At 42.1% G+C, this 21,814-nt stretch overlaps 1 protein-coding gene across 1 annotated transcript in view; it reads left to right on the top strand.

Moving 5' to 3' along the window:
* The window catches only part of LOC308096134 (fibulin-2-like), a 91,106-nt gene that overhangs the window by 6,868 nt on the left and 62,424 nt on the right, over positions 1-21,814 (top strand). The window contains exon 3 of the mRNA XM_080443431.1: positions 83-613. Within this exon, the coding sequence (XP_080299557.1) occupies positions 83-613 (531 nt within the window). The remainder of the gene's footprint in view (positions 1-82; positions 614-21,814) is intronic.

Genomic DNA, 21,814 nt, shown 5'->3' with positions numbered 1-21,814 from the left:
CAATGGCCAAACACACAATTATAAATCGCTATTATCTGTGTGACAATTAATCGTCAACTGTAAATTTGTCATCGTTTGACAGCCCTAGCGCAGAGAGGCTCTACAGACGAGGAGCACCCGCGGCCTCCTCCGCAGGAAGCCGCCGATAGGCCCGTCAGACGCCAGCCCGCCGAGCTGGACCGAGCGCTGCAGAACTCTCTGAAGGACATAAGTCAGGCGGCGCGTGGGAGACACGCCGGTGGCGGCGGTCACCACCACCACCACAGACAGAGAGACGGTCAGTGGAGCAGCAGCCATGCCGGCAGAGCAGCTCACGGTGGCGGCTCCTCCTCCTCCTCCCGCTCCTCTTCTCAAGGCGAGAAGAAGGGGCCAGAGAAGGGGTCCTCCGCCCCGATGGAGGGCGGAGGCGGACGTCCGGGCGGCGAAGACGACGACGTCGTGCGCGGTTCTTCTTCTTCTTCTTCTTCCTCCTCTCACCCGTCGGTTCAGTTCAGTCCCACCAGAGCTCCTCCGGTCAATAGGGTTGGAGAGGAGGAGGAGGATCAGCCGAGGAGACAAGCCCAGACCCTGCTCAACTACCGGTCCCCGCACAGGGAGGCAGACACGTCGGAGCGTAAGTTGATGGTTCTTTCTTTTTTAGTTTTGTTGCAATAGTCCTGTTCAGGTTTATTAGAGCAGTGGTTCTCAGACTTTTTCGTGTCAAGGACCCCCAAATTGATATGTATATGACCACGGACCCCCCCACCCCATCTGAAAATGTTTTGTGCAAGGGACCCCCAGAAGAGAAGATCTGGGTAAAAAAATGGCAATATGATTCACAATCTTCCAAACACTTGGAGAACCACTGTATTAGAAGATCAGTGATCACAACCGATCACAGCAAATATATGCCTGGCAGGCTGGCACAACAGTTCCTTTCAAGTGCTGCCTTTCATAGTTATAACCAACATTGACACAAGAAGATTTCAGGTCAATTATGTAATGTTTTAATGAATGTGGAGCAATCGTAAACATAGAGATATTAAAGACGGGGTGCCGTGATTTTCAGTGATTCCCCCCCCCCCCCTAAAACATAATCATCAGGTATTATGGTTATACTAGGAGGAAGATTTTTTTCAAAAAAGTGTACAGAAATTGTTAAAATTATGTTTTTATGTGGACACGCCTCCAGTTCATTAAGTATACCTGGTTCTCACCTTAGCACCTCCTCCACCACCTTAGCACCACCCACCTGTCCTAGTCCCTCCTCCTCCTCATGCCCACACCTGTTGTGTTATGATAATGAGGGGGAGGGTATGTTTTTACTATGTCACTAAAGCGCTGTTTCTCTATTGGCACGTTTGACCCTCAAGGTTTCAGCCTCCAGGTAGAAACTCAAAATAGTCAGAGAAGACATAAAACACCATAAAAACACCACCAGGGGGCTTAATGAAGTTCTATCAACCTCATAGACACATGAAAAACAGAAAAAGTGCAAAACCATGGCACCACCTCTTTAAGAAAAAGAAAGCAATTTAGGAAAATATAGTCTAAATGTATGTGAAATATGTGTCTGATGTTAATTAACGTAAAATGACACAAATACGCCTTTATTCACATTTATTTCTCGATATATTCTAATATTAATTGACAGCATTTTATGGATGCGTTGAAAGCTATTTCATTATAGAAGAAATCAATTTCAGCGGCCTTCAAAAACCTGTAAAGTCATCACTGTATGATGATGGCTCATAGTGCAGTGATGACAGATGCCGGGTGCCTCTGTATTATAGCTAATAACTATACTTTCCTTCCTTCGTCTTTCACTTCCTGCGCTCGGGCTGAAGAAATCATAATCACTCCGTACAAGCTGGCTCTGGTCCAGGAAAAACAATGATTCATGGAAAGCCTGTGTTCCTTAGAAAGCACTTCTCTGCCTTACTCACACTTGTGATTGCACAAAGGATGAAGTCAGTAGCTGGATGCGTTATTACTCTGTTATAACACCTAGAAGAATGATGAAAGGAGTAGTTCACAACGTATTTTCTATCAATTATACACCGCATGAAGCCTTGAATTCATAGAGATTTTTTTGTTTTTGTCGCATTCCTAAGCCACTAATTTGATGACCGGCGGAGTCATCAAATTATTGGCTTAAAAACACAAAAATCTCCATGAATTCAAGGCTTCATGGGGTGTGTAATTGATAGAAAATACTTTTTTGTGTCAAGGACCCCCAAAATGTATTTGGCCACGGCCCCTCATCTGGAAAAAAATTGTGCCAGGGACCCCCCAGAAGAGAACATTTTCGATCGTTTTTCAAATATTTTCAAAAATAGCTGTGTGCTCAAAGTGACACGCTGTGAGCTTGTAGAGCTGCTACTTTTGAATAACCAACGTATAAATGGATAAAGTGGTTAAAATGATTGTGATGCTATGTGATAGCTAGAAACCCCCTGAACCCCCCCCAAAGGCGAGTTTTTATCAACTCGTGAAAATAGCCGATTTACACGCTCAATGCTATTATGGCTGAAAGTTCGCCTGTTTTTGCAGAATGATTGCCTATTATATTATGACAACGCCTGGGAACAGGGACGCTATGGGTTCATGCGGTTGAAGTCTACAAATGGACCCTCGCGGCCCGGCCGGGTCACTCTCAGAGTTAACCCATTAAGACCTGAAGCCGATTCTACAAATGTCTTCTAAATCCCAACAGTTTTCTGAAAAACGTATGTTTCTATATCCGTGGTGCTCAAACTTTTTCAGGTCAAGGACACCCAAAAGGATATGTATTTGGCCGCCGACCCCCATCTCAAAATATTTTGTTCCAGGGACCCCCCAGAAGCAAAGATTTGAGTTAAAAATGTTCGCTTAAAAATAATATATATATTCAATTTGCACACATTTTCACGATTTTTCAAAAATAGAAGATATGCAAGCTCGTAGCGCGGCACTCGGTGCCTCGCTATGAGCTTGTATATCTGCTATTTTTGAATAGCCAAAGTGTAAAATAATGCTTTTTAGCTCAAATCAAAAAATGACACAGATGCGTTCCAGGTATCAATGGGTTAATGGAACTCTGAGGGGATTTGACTGTGTGTGTATAGCGTACCGTACCGGCAAGAACCTCATATCTGAGTATCAGCATGTTTGGTTGGAGTTGTCAGCTCCCCTGCCAGGCATAAACCATAAACCAATCCATATCCAAGTGCTGAGATTGAAAACAGATAATGATGAGATTACACGGATGCCTGGGAGATGAATTACAACGTGTGAGAAAGTATGAGGTCGGAAAAAAATATAAAAAAATAAAAAACAACCCACCATGTCTGACTCCACAGAGTGGGATTTGGATGGTGGTCATAGATCAAGAGGAATTTCGGGTGGCGTTAGTGGTGTTTGAATATATTGATAAATCATATTGTCGCTGTCGGGTGGAAAGCTTGTATGTTGAAAACCGTCCCTTTTGTCAGTGGTGGAAAAAGTACTCAAATGTTTTACTCAAGTAAAAGTATCAATACTGCAATGTGGAAGTACTGTGTTACAAGTAACAGTCCGTAATCAAAAATGGACTTGAGTAAAAGTACAAAAATATTGGTATCAAAATGTACTTAAAAGTACCAAAGGTAAAAGTACTAAAATGTTTGAAAATAGCAGATCTACAATCTTGTAGATCGGCTATTTTCAAATAGCCTAGGTTTAAAGTAGGGCTAAAGTGGTTAATGTATGTTTTATAACCTAATAATTTATATCTGCAAAGTAACTAGTAACTAAAGTTTTCAAATGATTGTAGTGGAATAAAAGTACAATATTTTGCCTCTGAGATGTAGTGAAGTAGAAGTTAAAGTATTGACCATTGGAAATACCCCAGTAAAGTAAAAGTACCTCAAAATTGAGTAAATGTACTTAGTTTCTTTACGCCACTGCCTTTTGTACTATTATTTTAAAAACATTTTAGAGTAGTGAAACTAGCTAGTATTCTCACTACTTTTGGTGAGACTCTCTTGCATGATGAAATAAGGCCTTGATTGACGAAAAAAAACATAAGAAGTTGAAATTCGGAGATACAAGGTTTCTGCCCGACGACAGCGACGATAATCTTGATGATGAACGATGAAGAATACGGGCTTCCTGCCTTCCTGCTGGCGAAATCAATCTGCGCCGAGTCAGGAACCAATCAAACGAGCCCCGTGAATTCAAGTCGGATGAGTTACGGATACAATAGCATAGCATAATTAACCCGTTCAAACCGGGAACGCATCTCTGTGTCATTTTTAGATTTCTTTGGGCTATTCAAAAATAGCAGATCTACAAGCTCAAGCTTATAGATCTGCTATAAAAAAAAAAGAAATCCTGAAAATGTGTGCAAATCTTTGAATATTATATTCAAACATTTGTAACATTTGTAACTCAAATCTTTGCTTCTGGGGGGTCTCTGGAACAACATATTTTGAGATGGGGGTCCGCAGCCAAATACATTTTGGGGGTCCTTGACATGAAAAAGTTTGAGCACCCCAAAAAAGCATACGTTTAAAAAAGAAAAACCTGCTTCCCTGGAAGCAAAGATTTGAGTTACAAATGTTAATTAAAAAAATATATATATTCAAATATTTGCACAAACTTTCACGATTTTTCGAAAATAGCAGATCTACAAGCTCATAGCGCGGCACTCGGTGCCGCGCTATGAGCTTGTAGATCTGCTATTTTTGAAATCTTAAAATGACACTGATGCGTTGCCGGTCTTAATGGGTTAATATTTCAACAGTATATTTCTTGGGCTTTATGGCACAGTGTAATCAGTGTGACTGCAAGTTGTATTGTGTAAAAGCTGGAACCTTGTGAGCCCGTGGATGAAATTGTGATTGATGTCATTTCATCCACAGTGGATCTGATATGCGGAATAAACTGGGTCAATATTGTACGGCTTTGTACTTATTAGAGGGTGATCTGTCAGCACCACTGCCTTAAACATGTAGTGTAGCCAAAGTTCCTGTTTCTACACAAAAAAGGAGGTGGTGTCCCCCAGAGGTAAAAACAAAAGAAATGACCGAATGGGTTCCCAGATTGATTAGAAGGTAATATGTTTGCGCTTCCCCCAACCCATGGCTAGATAACCACTTAACCCATTAAGACCTGAGGCCGATTCTACAAATGTCTTCTAAATCCTAACAGTTTTTTGAAAAATATTTCGATTTTTTAATTTTAGTAAAAAAATAAAAAAATAATTATATATATATATATATTCAAAGATTTGCACAAATTTTAAAAACATTTAAAAAAAATAGCAGATCTACAAGTTCATAGCGCGGCACTCGGTGCTGCGCTATGAACTTGTATATCTGCTATTTTTTAATAGCCAAAAGAAAAAAAAAATTACACAGATGCTTTACCCGGTCTTAATGGGTTATGCACTTAGTTGACTGGGGTCCCCCAGGGCACGATACTAGGTCCTCTTGTCTTTCCCTCTCCACCAAATCTCCTCGGCCAAAAAATTACTGATCTACAAGATCACAGCTATTTCCGCAGAATGTTCGACCCAGAATAGGGGATGCTAGGGTTCTTAACCTGCTTTTTACTATAGTATGACTGTTGTTGAGACCTGTTTGGGATTTTTCTTTCTTTTCAGCACCTGGCCTCCATAGGAATGTCTAGTATGTATGTGTCTATAAGATGTGTGTGTGTGTGTGTGTGTGTATGGGAGTGGACAACAGAGAGAGAGAGGTACCTGCCCGCTCCATTCCATAGCATGATTCTAGACCAGTGGTTCTCAAGCATTTCTCATGTCAAGGACCCCCCGAATTGATACGTATATATATTATTAACCACTTAAACCCCAGCCTCCGTATTGTGGGGAAAGCTTTAGGGTTGTGAGCTTGTCGATCTGCTATTTTACTGCGAAAGCTTTCCCCACAATAACACAAAAACAGAAAATAAACTAGTACAGAGCCCCCCCCCCCCCCACACACACACACACACACACACGTTTCAAAACATTTTGGTGCTAGGGACCCCCATAAGAGCAACCTATTTTGTACATGGCATTGTCAGAAAAGTTCATAAACAGTTCAAATAGATCTTACAAGCTATTCAAAGCGTGTTGCGTTTCAGGTTATTTGAAATAGTGGTTAAACTGTAAACTCTTTTTGCTGGGGACCCCCTACAAGCTCACAGCACATCACTTGAATTATTTTGAATGTTTTTTAACATTAACTTCTCTACTGGGGGTCCCTGGCACAACACATTTTCAGATGGGGGTCCACGGCCATATACATCCTTTTTTTTTAATTTTATTTAGAGTAGCCAATTATTGCATTTTTACCCCTTTTTCTCCCCAATTTAGTCGTTATGCCAATTGATTCCTCCCCGCACACATTTCTGTGTTGTCATTGCTGTCGTACTAACTCACCTGCCAACAATGACCATTATCACCCTCCCCGCCCGGCTTCCCTCCCCCCCCGAACACGGGCCAATTGTGTTCGTTTGTGTAGACGCTCGACAAAGCCGGATGCACCACGATGGATGCCATATACATCCTTTGACATAAAACAGTTTGAGAACCACTGTTCTATAGTACTAAAGGAGTGTAGGACCAAAATGTTTCTTATTGTTCGCCTCTCTCTGGCACATGTTGTGAAGGAGCAGACACGGTGCTTGGCCAAGGTCAATTGTAGCTACAATGTTGTATTGTGTGAACGCCCATGATTCTACACACCCACGCTTAGCCATGTATTGTTCCCCCGCTGGGAATCGGAGCATTGTGGTATTGTCATAGCTGTAAATTATAACTTCACGGTAGACTTGAACTGAAAGAAATCGAGTTAAAGAAACCCTCACGCTGCGCTTCTTTTTCTGCCCCCCCTACAAAGTGGCTGTCTCAATAATCTGTGTCTCCTGGTGCATGGAGATGGGCGCAGACAGTCTAGTGGTGGAAAGTAACTAAGTACCAGTGGTGGAAAAAAGTACTCATGTAAGTAAAAGTATCAATACTGCAATGTAGAAATACTCTGTTACAAGTAAAAGTCCGGAATTCCAAATGTACTTGAGTAACAGTACAACTCCTCCACAACATCTCAGAGGCAAATATTGTACTTGTTACTGCACTATAATTAATTGAAAACTTTAGTTATTAGTTACTTTATTAGATTATTATTACAAAATGTACATTAACCAATTAAACCATAGTTGATACTTTGTCTATTCGAAAATAGTCGATCTAAGCTCACATCGCTGAACGCAATGTGACATCTAGATCTTCTATTTTCAAAAATCGTTTGAATTTTTTAAAACAAATTGAGTACTTTAAATGTGTACTCTTCTTTTACTCCTCATGACAATACTTTTGTACTTTCACTCAAGTAATTCTTTTAACACAGCACTTTTACTCATAACAGAGACAGAGTATTTTTATATTCAAATCAAATCAAATCAAACTTTATTTATAAAGCACATTTAAAACAACAGAAGCTGATCAAAGTGCTGTACAAGTATTGGGACAAACAAACCGCCCACCGGCGCACAGACGAAAATGTAGTATTGCTACTTTAAAATCCGAGTACTTCTTCCCCCACTGCAGCCAGTCTAGTGGCTCCTGTCTTGTAGTCCCTGGAGTCCTGCTAGGGTTCAGTGGTGAAGGTCACTCGGGCTGAGGGAGGATTTCCAGAACGGTGACATGTTTAAGTACTGGCAGGATGAGTCTCTCTCAGGCAGCCGATAAGGCCCTTGAGCAGAGGCTGTTATCAAGGCTTTTAGCAGAGCAGGCAGAGAGTCATTTGCAGAGGAAAGGAGAGAGCATGCATTATATAAAGAACACAGCGGTTACTTCTCACCAAACATAGTGGGGGCACTTTGCCTTGAAGCAATGCCCAAGGTAAACTTATTTCCTTTCAGTCGATACACCCCCCCCCCTCTCGTGTGTGTTCTCAAGAGAACACACACCCTAAAACATCCAGGACAACACTCCACACGTCCCAGACTCTTCTCCATTCTGGCTCCCAAAAACTGTGGAACGAACTCCCCCAATGCAGTTAGAACTGCAAAGTCAGACTCACTGCCAATCTTCCGCCGTAATCTGAAGACTACGGCAAGCACTTGCTGTAGCACTTGCTGTAGCCTCGACAACCTTGCAGGCTGATGCAAAGGTTAAAATGTAATTTAGATACCATGTTATGTATAGACAGATGCCAGGTTCATTTGTTGACCTGGCATCCTATAGTTTGTATGTAGTTTCAATGTACAGATTAGTTATTCTTTTTATATCATACTGTTTAGACTGATGATAGGTTCTTGGTTTACCTATGATCCTATAGATTACTATCTCAATGCATTTGATGTATTACCTCGTGTTTACCTTGCTTACTGCAAATCACTCTGGATTAAGAGCGTTTGCTAAATGCATAAATTGTAAATTGTAGAGCAGGGGTTCCCATCTCAAGACCCAAAAGATACATTTGGTGGTAAAAAAGACATTATGAAGTAACCATTTAAGCCCTATTTTAAGAAAATAGTGAACATAGTAATAATATAAAAAAAAAAAAAAAAAAAAAAAGAAGATGTGTGTGTGTGCGTGTGCGTGTGCGTGCGCGCGCGTGTGTGTGTGTGTGTGTGTGTGCCATGAAGGGGAATGGGGGGATGGGGAGTAGCAGTAGTCTTAGTATAGGGTGGGTTGTTTAGACTTTGTGAGGCTGGCTGGCCTGGACCACGGTGTAGTGTTTCTAGGGGGGAGCCTGTACCTGTGCTGAGTGCAGCACAATGCTCCACCATGGTGATGAATGAGACCACTGTTGTGGCCTGATTGCCAGACGCTACTCGCTGCTCCCTCATGAGCGCCGCTGTGATTACCCAGGGTCTCCCACGAGGATTCTGGGAGCTCCCAATCCTCCCCAGTAATCACTGCAGCTGAGCTGAGGTTGTACCACCCCCCCCCACCTTCACACGCTCCCCCCCCTCCCCCCCCCGCTCCCCTCATGAACTTCCAAGGAGGAATCGATGTAACGCAATGCTTCTCAAACTTTTTCAAGTCAAGGACCCCCAAATTGATATATATATTTGGTCGCGGCGTGGACCCCCATCTGAATATGTTTTGTGCCAGCAGGGACCCCCATAAGAGAAGATTTGTGTTTGTTTTTTCTTTTCTTTTTTACCCCTTTTTCTCCACAATGTAGTCGTCATGCCAATTGATTACTCGCCAAAGAAGATTTATTTAAAACATATTCTAAATGTTTTCTAATGTTTTTTCATTTGCAATATTCTTCGAACATTTAAAAAAATAGCAGATGTACGTCTCGCAGCACGGCACCAAGTGACTGGCGCTGTCAGCTTGAATAGCCTTGTATAAATGGATAAATTGGTTAAAATGACTATGCTATGGGAAAATGTTTTACATGTAATTACATAAATAAAATTCAGTTTTTCAATACTATTGAATGAATAGGCGTGGTGTGGGAGAAAAATATAGAAATTACATAATGACTGTTAAGGGCTTGATTTAATTGGTTGCACACTACTACGTGCAACAAATTATATCAAGCCCAGGCTTTATTTAACTGAAATATGCGAGTGGTCCAGAGTTCAGAAAAAGGTTGAGAATGAGAACCACTGATATATTCCTATCACACGGTTACCCTTATTCCATTCTCTTACTTTATCTCAACCTTCCATTAAACTCATGTAGAGCTGATGTACTGATTTGTATATTACTAGAAGTTCTGCCCGCTATGCGGGCAGAATTCTAGTACTCCCCCCTAACCCCCCCAAAGAAAATGTCGTTTGGGGGTACAAAATCATGGGATAAAAAAAATTTAGAGGGTCGTCGCCCCCCCCCCTGGGGTCTCCAGGCCGTGACCTACAGACACGGCGAAGGAAAACTGTGAAGCCACAGCCACGCATGCAAGATGTTGCACATGAACTCTGCAGCCGCACTGAGGCGCTCCAACACAAACACTCTGACATTAAGCTTCACACAACAAACATCAGCAGCACACACAACATTCACCACAATGACAAACAAATTACGTCCGCGCAAAAATAAGCGAGGGCTCGCTTATTTTGTCTTTCCCTCCCTCCCTCTCTTCCTCTCTCTCTCTCTCTCCCTCTCTGTCTCTCTGTCTCTGTCTGTCCGTCAGCGAAAATTCTCTCTCGCTGTTTGGCTGACTATTCTCTCTCTCCCACCCTCCCTCTCTCTCCCCCTCTCTCCCTGTGTGTGTGTGTGTGTGTGTGTGTGTGTGTGTGTGTGTGTGTGTGGTGGGGGTGGGGCGGGGGGGACAGCCATGACGCAACGGGACTTTTGAGATGGCCATGCCCAAAATAGGTTGACTTATTCGGATACATGCGTGTGATTGGCCGCCCCTGCCGGTTCTCTGAATTTTTATTTTTAAATAGGCTCTGTCATGATTAATTGACCACACATATGAAGTGAAACAACTAAATTCTATCCAAATATTGGTTCCATCTGTACTCTCTCAGAGTTACAGACCCGTTACACGCTGCTTACACCAGAGGGAGCTCCACCAGATCTCATTCCCCCCAGATTCGGCACAAACATGGGGATGAGTTCATTCTACTATTATGCCACCAAAATGTGCGATGCCCCACCACCAGCCATCCAAAACGTGTGACTCCTTACTTACCCTCCTTCAAAACCACCATGAAAGAGCACCTGTCTGCTATTTGCAACTCGACCTAGACAAGTCTTCTAGCTTGCCAAACTAAATGACCCCCCCCCCCACTGTTATTCTGTAAATATGTCTTGATGAATTGAATACACAGGACCACAATGGAAACAAGCCCTCAGGGCTTTTTGTGTTATCCTTTTAGTATTATTGTAAAAACTGTACCTCTGTATTTTTTTTGCAAACTGTTAATATCAATCAACAAAAAGGGGTCTATTTGGAGTGGACCCCTGATGATTGAGACCCCCATGACCTTGAGAAACAGTGTATTGAAATATTTCATAACATTTCACCACCACGTCAAGGTTACGGTAAACGTCTCTAAGAGCGTGTATAGAAATCATCTGGGGAACCTGAGGTGAGGTCGGCCGCGGAATGACTGTACTTTTTTTAATCACCAGCACTGTCACGACATGCTGCTTTTCAGGAGGAGATATATAATTTTCCTGGGGATGAAAAGGAAGCGCGAATTCCGGACATGTTGATGTTCCTGCCTTCACTGAAAAATGTCAGAGGGGTGTAAAAAAAACGAAAACGGACCCGCGTGGGTCCGTTTTGACCCTCTCAGGGTTAAATAAACACTCAGGATTCGTGCCGGGTATACTGTTGCTGTGAGGATTCGTTTTTTGACAGAGGTGGCTCGACTCCTGCTTATAACCCATTAAGACCTGGAACGCATGACTATTTAAAAATAGCAGATATACAAGCTCATAGCGCGGCACCGAGTGCCGCGCTACGAGCTTGTAGATCTGCTATTTATGAAAAATCGTGAAAACGTGTGCAACTCTAAGAATATATATATTCTTTTAAAGCGAACGTTTTTAACTCAAATCTTTGCTTCTGGGGGGTCCCTGGAACAAATTATTTTGAGATGGGGGTCCGCGGTCAAATACATATCATTTTGGGGGTCCTTGGCATGAAAAAGTTTGAGCACCACTGATATAGAAACATACGTTTTCCAGAATACTGTTGGGATTTTAGAAGACATTTCTAGAACCGGCTTCAGGTCTTATTGGGTTAATCTGGGGTGCCTTCCAGGTCGTTATTTTTTTTGGGAGGAATTTCCAGGCCGCTATCTATCTATCTATCTATCTGGTTCCAGCAACATGTGCTTACAGATGACCACCAAACGATGCACATGTCACCCGCGCTTATAAATATAAACCCATGGGCTCCAGATGCTGGAAAAAAACACGCAGTCCACAAACAAGAGCTGGCACTAGAGAGAGAGCTGCTAAATAGCCAGTGATACATGTGTGTGTTTTTAACCCGGTCAATCCGGGAACACATCTGTGTCATTTTAGATTTTTAGCTATAACCATTATTTTTATACTTAGATCTACAAGCTCATCTACGAGCTTGCAGATCTGCTAATTTTGAAAAATCTTGCATGTTTGTGCAAATCTTTGAATTAGGGGTGTGCTGATATATCGTCCCGCGATATATCGCGATACGTTTTCGTGACGATATGTATCGTTTTGGGAAAAAAATATATCGTACAATAATAATAATCAGGCATGCAAACAGCCCCGAGGTGAAAAGGGTGACAACATGTTGTTTTTTTTCGGGTCAGGTGTCACACTATTGCCCTATTTGGATTCAAAACGGCTAGTGGAAGCTGAAAAGCTACAAGTTTGCATGTCTGAATAATGCAAAAACAGAAATATTTGTTTGCATTTGCTTTTTTTCTCCCCCATATATTTTCATAATAAAAAAGTGCGTATCGTATCGTATCGAAATCGTATCGAAGTTGTGTGCCCAAAATCATATCGTATCGTTTCGTGAAATTAGTTTTAATTATCGGCACACCCCTACTTTGAATACATATCTTTTTTTTAAACAACATTTTTAACTCAAATCTTTGCTTCTGGGGGGTCCCTGGAACAACATTTTTTGATGTGGGTCCACGGCCAAAAAACATATAATTTTTGGGGGTCCATGACGAGGAAAAGTCTGAGCACCACTGATATAGCAACAATAGTTTTTCAGAAAAAGGAAGACATTTGTTGAGACATTTTACAATATAAACCGCTGTACGACAAAGTAGGCCCGAACCGCTGGGCGTAGCGGTCCAGGCACCTAGGCTCAACGTAGCCTGACAGCGTGTCGCGGGGTTCGAGTCCCGATTCCCGGCGGCCTTTGCTGCATGCTGGAAAAAAAAGAAAGAAAAAAAAATGAGGCTACACCACGACCCCCTCTAATGTACTTGTTCTCAACGTCGGGCCCGGGGACCACCAGGGTCTATATATCTGTAACTCTCAGGGTTACATTAACCCATTAAGACCTTAAACATTTTCTAAATCCTAACAGTTTTTCGGAAAAAAATGTAAAAAAATTTTTTTCACGATTTTTCAAAAATAGCAGATCTACAAGCTCGTAGCGCGGCACTCGGTGCCGCGCTATGAGCTTGTATATCTGCTATTTTTGAATAGCCTAAAGTGACACAGATGCGTTCCAGGTATTAATGGGTTAACACTGGGGATTTTCCGGTGTAGATTGGTGTACAGCCTAATGCATATCAAACTGAGGATCATTGAAATCCAAAACGTCTGAGAACCACTGCTGTAATAATGTACAGCCGAAAAACCCTTGTTTATATGATTTATAAAGTACAATATAAGTCACCTCTAATGAAGGATTTTTTTCCCGAGAGCAGCTTGAAACTTGACCGCTCAGACAACATAGTTTCATAAGGAATACGTTTCCCCACCTGGTCCCCAACAAAAAAAAAAACTCTGTCTTTGGATGGATTTGCCCGGCCCGAGGAATTATAGAATTTCCTGCACTCTGGCGGTGCTGCGCATGCAGCTTGGAATATATTAGACATAATAAAGCAACAGGAAATGGCTCCATGGTCAAATTACAGGGCTTTTGGAGGGTATTTTGGTAAGGGTGTGCAGGGAAATACATTGAACCAATTTACTACATGTAGGCAAACACTGTAGCGAACAGGCTCGCTTGATGAGAGTATGCAGCATAATATATAACTGTAATAGGTACGCGGTACACGCACATGATTCTCTGTGTGTGTGTGTGTGTGTGTGCGTGCGTGTGCGTGTGTGTGCATGTGCGTACGTGTTGCTATACTGTCCATATACAAGTATAGTAGAATTTCAGAAGTATTGTGAAGACGTTGTGAGGACAATTTTCCTGGCCCTCACAATAGAAATGGTGGCTTTATGGTTAAAACAACAACAAAAAGGTTCCGGGGTTGGGGTTATACACTGTGTAGAGTTATTCCTGATTTCTACTCAGTCGTGCACCTGTGTCATGCACCGAAAATAGCAGATCTCGACGTGTTACGAGCTTGCAGGTCGTTTATTTTCAGCTTCATAGGCTGAGGAAGAAGTTATATGGCTGCTTATATCTAACCTTTATATTATACCATCCCTTATAATACTTCTATAATACATTATGATATTTGTCAGCTTGTAAGAGCCTAGATGTCTCCACTAGGCCTAATAGCTATTGTTTTGGTACAGCCTATCTTGTTATGGTTCAGTTTTGTCCTTGAAGCAGATACAGTATAACTATGATCTCTGCCCTGTGCTCCAGGCAGAACTACCGTACCACCAGTGGTGGAAAAAGTACTCAAATTCTTTACTTAAGTAAAAGTACCAATACTGCAATATAGAAATACTCTGTTAGTAAAAGTCCAGAATAAAAAATTTACTTGAGTAAAAGTACAAAAGTATTGGCATCAAAATGTACTTAAAGTACCAAAAGTAAAAGTACTAAATATTTGAAAATAGCAGATCTAAAGCTCACAACGCGTCGCGATGCGACGCGTTGTGAGCTTGTAGATCGTCTATTTTCAAATAGCCTATGTATAAAATAGGGCTAAAGTGGTTAATGTATGTTTAATAATATAATAATTTATATCTGAAATGTAACTAGTAACTAAAGTTTTCAAATAATTGTAGTGGAGTAAAAGTACAATATTTGCCTCTGAGATGTAGTGGAGTAGAAGTAAAAGTATTGGAAATTGGAAATACTCAAGTAAAGTACAAATACCTCAAAATTGTACTTAAGTACAGTACTTAAGTAAATAGTACTTAGTTACTTTCCACCACTGCGTACCACTGACATGAGTGTTAATGTAGCCTACGTCTGACCATGATATCATGTACATAAAGCATAACCACCTCCACCTAGAACATTGTCTCGACTCCTGTGTGCCTTATCGATTGCATGATTGATCAGAATTCCACGACAAGGCCTACAGTAAAAAAAATGTCCCTAAAAAAATCACCGTCCTTTAAAATGTTGATGTCCTCAAAAGTATTGTGCTAGCGTGCTAGCGTGCTTGCATGCGTGCGTGCGTGCGTGCGTGCGTGCGTGCGTGCGTGCATAGGTTGGTGGTGAGAGGTTTGCAGGTGGCAGGAATGCCAACGAAAATACTGGCAAGGTTACTGTTCTGTCTCTGCAGACATTGGCCACATTGGGAGGAGGCTCTGCATCGTGTACGTATCAGGCTATCCTTAATTACAGCCATTGTATAAATACGGTAATTTAAGCGGGTTCTGGATCAGGGCCCACTTGAAAATCTTGAAAGCATTCGCGGCCCACCATCGCATCTGACCACTTGCTGCCGTGTTAAGGGTCCATTTGGAACGCCCCCCCCCCCCCCCCCCCAGGGAACCCTGAGGGTCTCTGGACCCCACTTTAACCCATTAAGACCTGAGGCGATTCTTAACACATTGACTGCCAGAGTTTATTCATAATGTACCCTTGCCAGCGTTTAATTTTTTTTTTAAATTTTTTTTTTTAAATTTAAATTCATTTAAGTTTGTCTGTCTGCGGTTTTAAACACATACGACAGATCGACCAGCAGAGAGCAGCAAATTGACACCTCGATCACTCGCTGACTCGCTCGCCCCCCCCCCCCAAACAGGCTCAAACAGTCAATACGTCATAACCGGATGTGACGTTTTCGACAATCGCTGATCGGGCTTAAATACGATGTGATACACGACGACGATGACTGTTCGTCACCCAGACTAAAGAAAATAGAAGTGGAGCTCTCCGTTCGTTTTTTATACCGTGTGAAAAAATATGTGTTTTGGCCTAAAGAGCGCATTTTTTAACCCATTAAGACCTGAGGTTTTTTGAAAGTTTTGAAATTTTGAAACATTTTGAAAAAAAAAAAAGTAAAACATTTTCTTTCAAGATTTTTTTTTCAAGAGTTTTTTCAAAAATAGCAGATCTACAAGCTCATAGCGCGGCACTCGGTGCCGCGCTATGAGCTTGTATATCTGCTATTTTTGAATAGCCAAAGACATCTAAAGTGACACAGATGCGTTCCAGGTATCAATGGGTTAAGCTAAAACCGGAAACGGAAATCGCTGAAATTGCTTCCGGGTGAAGCGGAGGTGAGTGGAAAACGAAACTTAACCTCGGAATGTAAATAAAACAGCGTGATCGTCTATTAACCAAATTAAACATTAGGACGCAGATCTGCGTTCTAGATTATTCTGGCAGCCCACGGTTTTATTATGTGTTAAAAATGTTTTCTAAAAATATCTAAACATTTTGAAAAAAATCTATAAAAAAAAATTCAAGATTTTTCAGAAATAGCAGATCTACAAGCTCATAGCGCGGCACTCGGTGCCGCGCTATGAGCTTGTATATCTGCTATTTTTGAATAGCCAAAGAAATCTAAAGTGACCGATTTAGTCCCAACTCGGTGGCGGGAGGCGTTGGAAAGCGTCTGCTGCCGACAACTTGTTGTCGGATAGCATCGTTCAAGTCGGGTCCGGACCTCTATCCCGACCCGACCATGAGAAACCGAGCATGTTCAGTCTTTGGGCCGACAGGTAGAACTGGTAGGTAGGGAAGAGGGGGGGGGGGGGGTAAAGGTTTTGTCCGAGCTGGCTTTTGCAAAAAGAATCTTGAAAGCAAGCCCACATAGGCAACTACACTTCAGAAACAAGCCCAAACAAAAGCAACCAGCAACTAGGAATATTTACAAGCAACTTTACAGGAAAACAAGCATCGGCCGACTGCTTATGCTGAACTAAAATGGCAACTTTTTCCAACAGACTACCCGTCTGTTGCAGTCTGAAGTAGTCTGAAGTAGTCTGTTTGGTGGAGAGTCACCTTAACCCATTGATACCTGGAACGCATCTGTGTCACTTTAGATGTCTTTGGCTATTCAAAAATAGCAGATCTACAAGCTCATAGCGCGGCACCGAGTGCCGCGCTACGAGCTTGTAGATCTGCTATTTTTGAAAAATCTTGATTTTTTTTTTTTGATTTTTTTTCAAAAAACTGTTAGGATTTAGATTTTTTTTAAGAATCGCCTCAGGTCTTAATGGGTTAAGAACCACTGCCGTGCAGTACACTACAGCATTGGCCTACGGAGCCTTCAGTTAGGCTACTGTACGCTACTCTTAAGGGGCCGTCAGTGCATGGTGGTAGGTTTAGGCTACTGTACGCTACTACTCTTAAGGGGCCGTCAGTGCATGGTGGTAGGCTTAGGCTACTGTACGCTACTACTCTAAGGGGCCGTCAGTGGCCTCTCTCTTGGTGCGTCATGCTGGTTATCCAACCACAGGGAGGTGTAATGGGTTCGGAGGTTTTTGTGTGAGACCATCAAAGGCTGAAGCGCTAAGCCTGCAGCGCTCCCTTTCAAATAACTGCTAACCTCATGAGTCACGGGTTCACGGCGGTGGCTCGACATCATGTCCATCTGCTTCTGGCTTTAACCCATTAAGACCTGAGGCTGCGTCTAAAAAAATCTAAATCCTAACAATTTTTCGGAAAAAAATATAAAAAAAATATTTTCACGATTTTTCAAAAATAGCAGATATACAAGCTCGTAGCGCGGCACTCGGTGCCGCGCTATGAGCTTGTATATCTGCTATTTTTGAATAGCCTAAAGAAATCTAAAAGTGACACAGATGCGTTCCAGGTATCAATGGGTTAAATGGTAATTAGTAGGATATAGCTGTCAATACTACTGTGTCTTTTTTCGTAAGGCGATACAGCTGGCTGGATCTGGAAATACAGTCAGCCATTGGGTGATTGGATGAGAGAGAGGCTGGTCTTGGTTGTTATGTCAGAAGCAGCAGCTGTTGGATACAGCGGTGGTTGTGCTGGAGACCATGCACCATACCGTCTCTCAGCAGGTACTGCATGAATAGAGCTGTGACTGCCAGCCCCCATGCTGTGCATCCTGATGCATGCACACAACATTATGCCTGATGCTATAGGCTCTTGGTTGACCTGTCATCTATACACTGCCTCTCTGCATTCTATGTATGTGAGTACCTTGCTTATTGTTAAGTCGCTCTGGATAAGAGCGTCCGCTAAATCCTTGAATTGTAAATTCACAACACAACACAACACAACACAACACACAACACAACACAACACAACACAACACAACACAACACAACACAACACAACACAACACAACACAACACAACACACAACACAACACAACACAACACACAACACGCAACGCAACGCAATACACAACACACAACACACAACACAACACACAACACACAACACACAACACACAACACACAACACACAACACACAACACAACACACAACACACAACACACAACACACAACACACAACACACAACGCAACACAACACAACACAACACAACACAACACAACACAACACAACACAACACACTACACACTACACACTACACACAACACAACACAACACAACACAACACAACACAACACAACACAACACAACACAACACAACACAACATGTTATCTCTCTCTGTCTCTCTCTGTCTCTCTCTGTGTCTCTCTATGTGTCTGTCTGTCTGTCTGTCTGTCTGTCTGTCTGTCTGTCTGTCTGTCTGTCTGTCTGTCTGTCTGTCTGTCTCTCTCTCTCTCACTCTCTCCATATCCACATGTTTTCATACCTTTGACATCATTCTAACCCTTGATACTTGGCTGCGCGCACGTGTCGCGCAACCAGCTATACAGTAATAGGCTATTTTCTGCCATATTTCCATTTAAATCAGTCACCCTTGACGTAGCCATGCAACACAAGACACATGTTTTGAGCATGGGTGGACATAGGCACCTTTCGCCTCTCGCCACGTGTTTTCCACATTTCACAGTCTGTGAGTACATATCGTATCAGCGGCCCTCCTGTACAGTACGGCCCTCCTGCTTGATGTCAGCGTTGCCATGTCCGCTTATTATAAGCGACTTTGGGCTTGTTTTTCTGTAAAGTTGCTTGTAAATATTGGTAGTTGCGGGTTGCTTTTTTTGGGCTTGTTTTTAAAGTGTAGTTGCTTATTTGGGCTTCATTCCTAATGTTGTTTAAACCAGTAGTTTTTCATGTCAAGGACCCCCAAATTAATATGTATTTGTCCCTAGACGGCCATCTGAAAATATTTTGTGGCAAGGACCCCTATACAAGATTTGTGTTTTTAAAAATATTTTTGTTTTGTTTAAAATAGCAGATCTACGAGGTGCTGTGAACTAGCCGATGTAAATTATATGGGTTTATAGTCATGTGACTTTAATAGTCGCTTCTTCTGGGCTTGTTTTCATAGACCTGGTTGATTATTTCTCTCGCAAAATCTGGCAACACTGCTTCGTGTCCACAGAGAGGGAATGAGAAACATGAGGCTCAATTAGCGGGGAGAAGACCAGCCAGGCGGCAGCCAGTGGTGGAAAAAGTACTCAAATTCTTTACTTAAAGTAAAAGTACCAATACTGCAATATAGAAATACTCTGTTACAAGTAAAAGTCCAGAATTAAAAATGTACTTGAGTAAAAGTACAAAGGTATTGGCATCAACATGTACTTAAAGTACCAAAAGTAAAAGTACTAAATATTTGAAATAGCAGCTCTAAAATATTTGAAAATAGCAAGCTCACAACGCGTCGCGATGCGACGCGTTGTGAGCTTGTAGATCGGCTATTTTCAAATAGCCTATGTATAAAATAGGGCTAAAGTGGTTAATGTATGTTTAATAATACAATAATTTATATCTGAAAAGTAACTAGTAACTAAAGTTTTCAAATAAATGTAGTGGAGTAAAAGTACAATATTTGCCTCTGAGATGGTAGTGGAGTAGAAGTAAAAGTATTGGAAATTGGAAATACTCAAGTAAAGTACAAATTGTACTTAAGTACAGTACTTAAGTACTTAGTACTTAGTTTCCTTCCACCACTGGTGGCAGCCTGGTGATTTATGACACGACGGCGGGGCCCAGACATGTCCAGAGTCGGCCCTTTCTCTCCTTCATCTAATACTTTAGTCTCACACAGAGGAGGGTGATGTCACCGTCACTTTGGACGGGGGGGCGAGAGTATAGCCGAAAGCCTGTCTGGAGGGTTTGGTGCTTTAGTCTGATGGACAGATGTAATGACAGGTGTAGAAAAAAAGAAAGGTGTCGGCAATTATGCAGCTGATGTGTCCCCCCCCAACCAATGTTTTGCCACTTGCAACCTGCTAGCTGCCATCCCTATTTTTGGGCATGTTTGGGGCATATTTTTGGGCAGTCTGGGCAAGTTTTCAAAAGTTTTCAGAAGTTTTCGAACATTTTCTAAAATAGCAGATCTATAAGCTCACATGAGCGACACGTTGTGAGCTTGTGTAGACCGACAATTTTAGAATTGTCTATTTTTGAGAAACTTTAATCAAATCTTTAATTGATTAGAATTCATTGGGCGTCGGAGCCACAAATCTGTAGTTTGGGCTCTACTGTACGCCCCTCCCCCCCTTCCACTCTTCCACACACACACACACACACACGCACACACACACACACACGCACACGCACACGCACACGCACACGCACACGCACACGCACACGCACACGCACACACACACACACACACACACACACACACACACAGCGACACACACACACACAGCGACACACACAACCAGCCTCGCAAGTGAGATAAATCCGCCCAGCTAATTACTGCACAGAAATGAGTTTTGCTGGCTTTGCCTTAATTAGAAGGTCTGTGAATAGATGGAGGGAGGAGGAGGTAGGGTGCCTGGGGGGGGGGGGGGGGGGGGGAGATGTGTTCAGTTGGGACACTTTATCATTGTTTTCGTCTACGGACGGTATAGCCATCTCAGTGTAACTCAATCTCAATTTCAGGCATGGTTTTCACTTAATGCGCTAAATCTCCCTCCGTGGAAATAGCCTTTGACTGAATTTTAAACTATGTCATAAATCGCCTCTGTCGGGTGGAAACCTCATATGTCCAAAACTGTTACTTTTCAGGATTCAAATTCGAAAGTAGCAAAAGTAGCTGATCTACAAGCTCGAAACGCGGTCCCTGGCACAACATTTTTCTCAGATGGGGGTCCGCGGCCAAATGTACCGTATTTTCCGCACTATAAGGCGCCCTATATATGAAAATAATACATTTATTGAAGGTGCGCCTTATACTCAGATGCGCCTTATAGTGCGGAAAATACGGTATATCAATTTAGGGGTCGAAAAAGGTTGAAAACCACTGAAGTAGGGTGTTAATTTACGAAAAAAACACAAAAAGTAAAAATACGGAGATATGAGGTTTCCACAGGACAGAGACGATATACAATCGTACCATCTGGACAGACACGTTTGAGTCAATTCCACCTTGGGAGAGAAAATGAATGGGACGTAATGTAAAAGAACGACGATGAATCATGCCGTTCTCTGCCTTATAATAACACCGCATTCTCTCAGGTTCAAAGACAGCTCGTTAGACTGCGGGACGGATATTTATGCATCAAACAGTCACTTCAAATCTTCTCATTTCCAAACCTATAAATTACTCGCTCTCACTCGCTCGTCTCTCCTCTGAGCGGGCGCTTCCTCTGCATTGTGTAGTCGTTGAGTCTGTCAACACTCAGCAGGGTTCATTCAAACAGAAAGTAAAAAGAGGCGTAAATCACACGAGTTTTAAAAATGCCACACTGACCTCAGAAACTCTCTTAACCTGTTAAGACCGGGAATGCATCTGTGTCATTTTAGATTTCTTTGGCTATTAAAAAATAGCAGATATACAAGCTCATAGCGCGGCACCGATAGATCTGCTATTTTTTTTTAATCTTGAACATTTGTGCAAATATTTGAATATATATTGTTTTAAAGCAAACATATTTAACTCAAATCTTTCCTTCTGGGGGTCCCTGGAACAACATATTTTCAGATGGGGGTATAATTTTACTTGT

The sequence above is a fragment of the Gymnoscopelus braueri genome, assembly GCF_963280865.1.
Source record: "Gymnoscopelus braueri genome assembly, chromosome: 12".
NCBI lineage: Eukaryota > Metazoa > Chordata > Actinopteri > Myctophiformes > Myctophidae > Gymnoscopelus > Gymnoscopelus braueri.
This window is presented reverse-complemented; position numbering and strand designations above follow the sequence as displayed.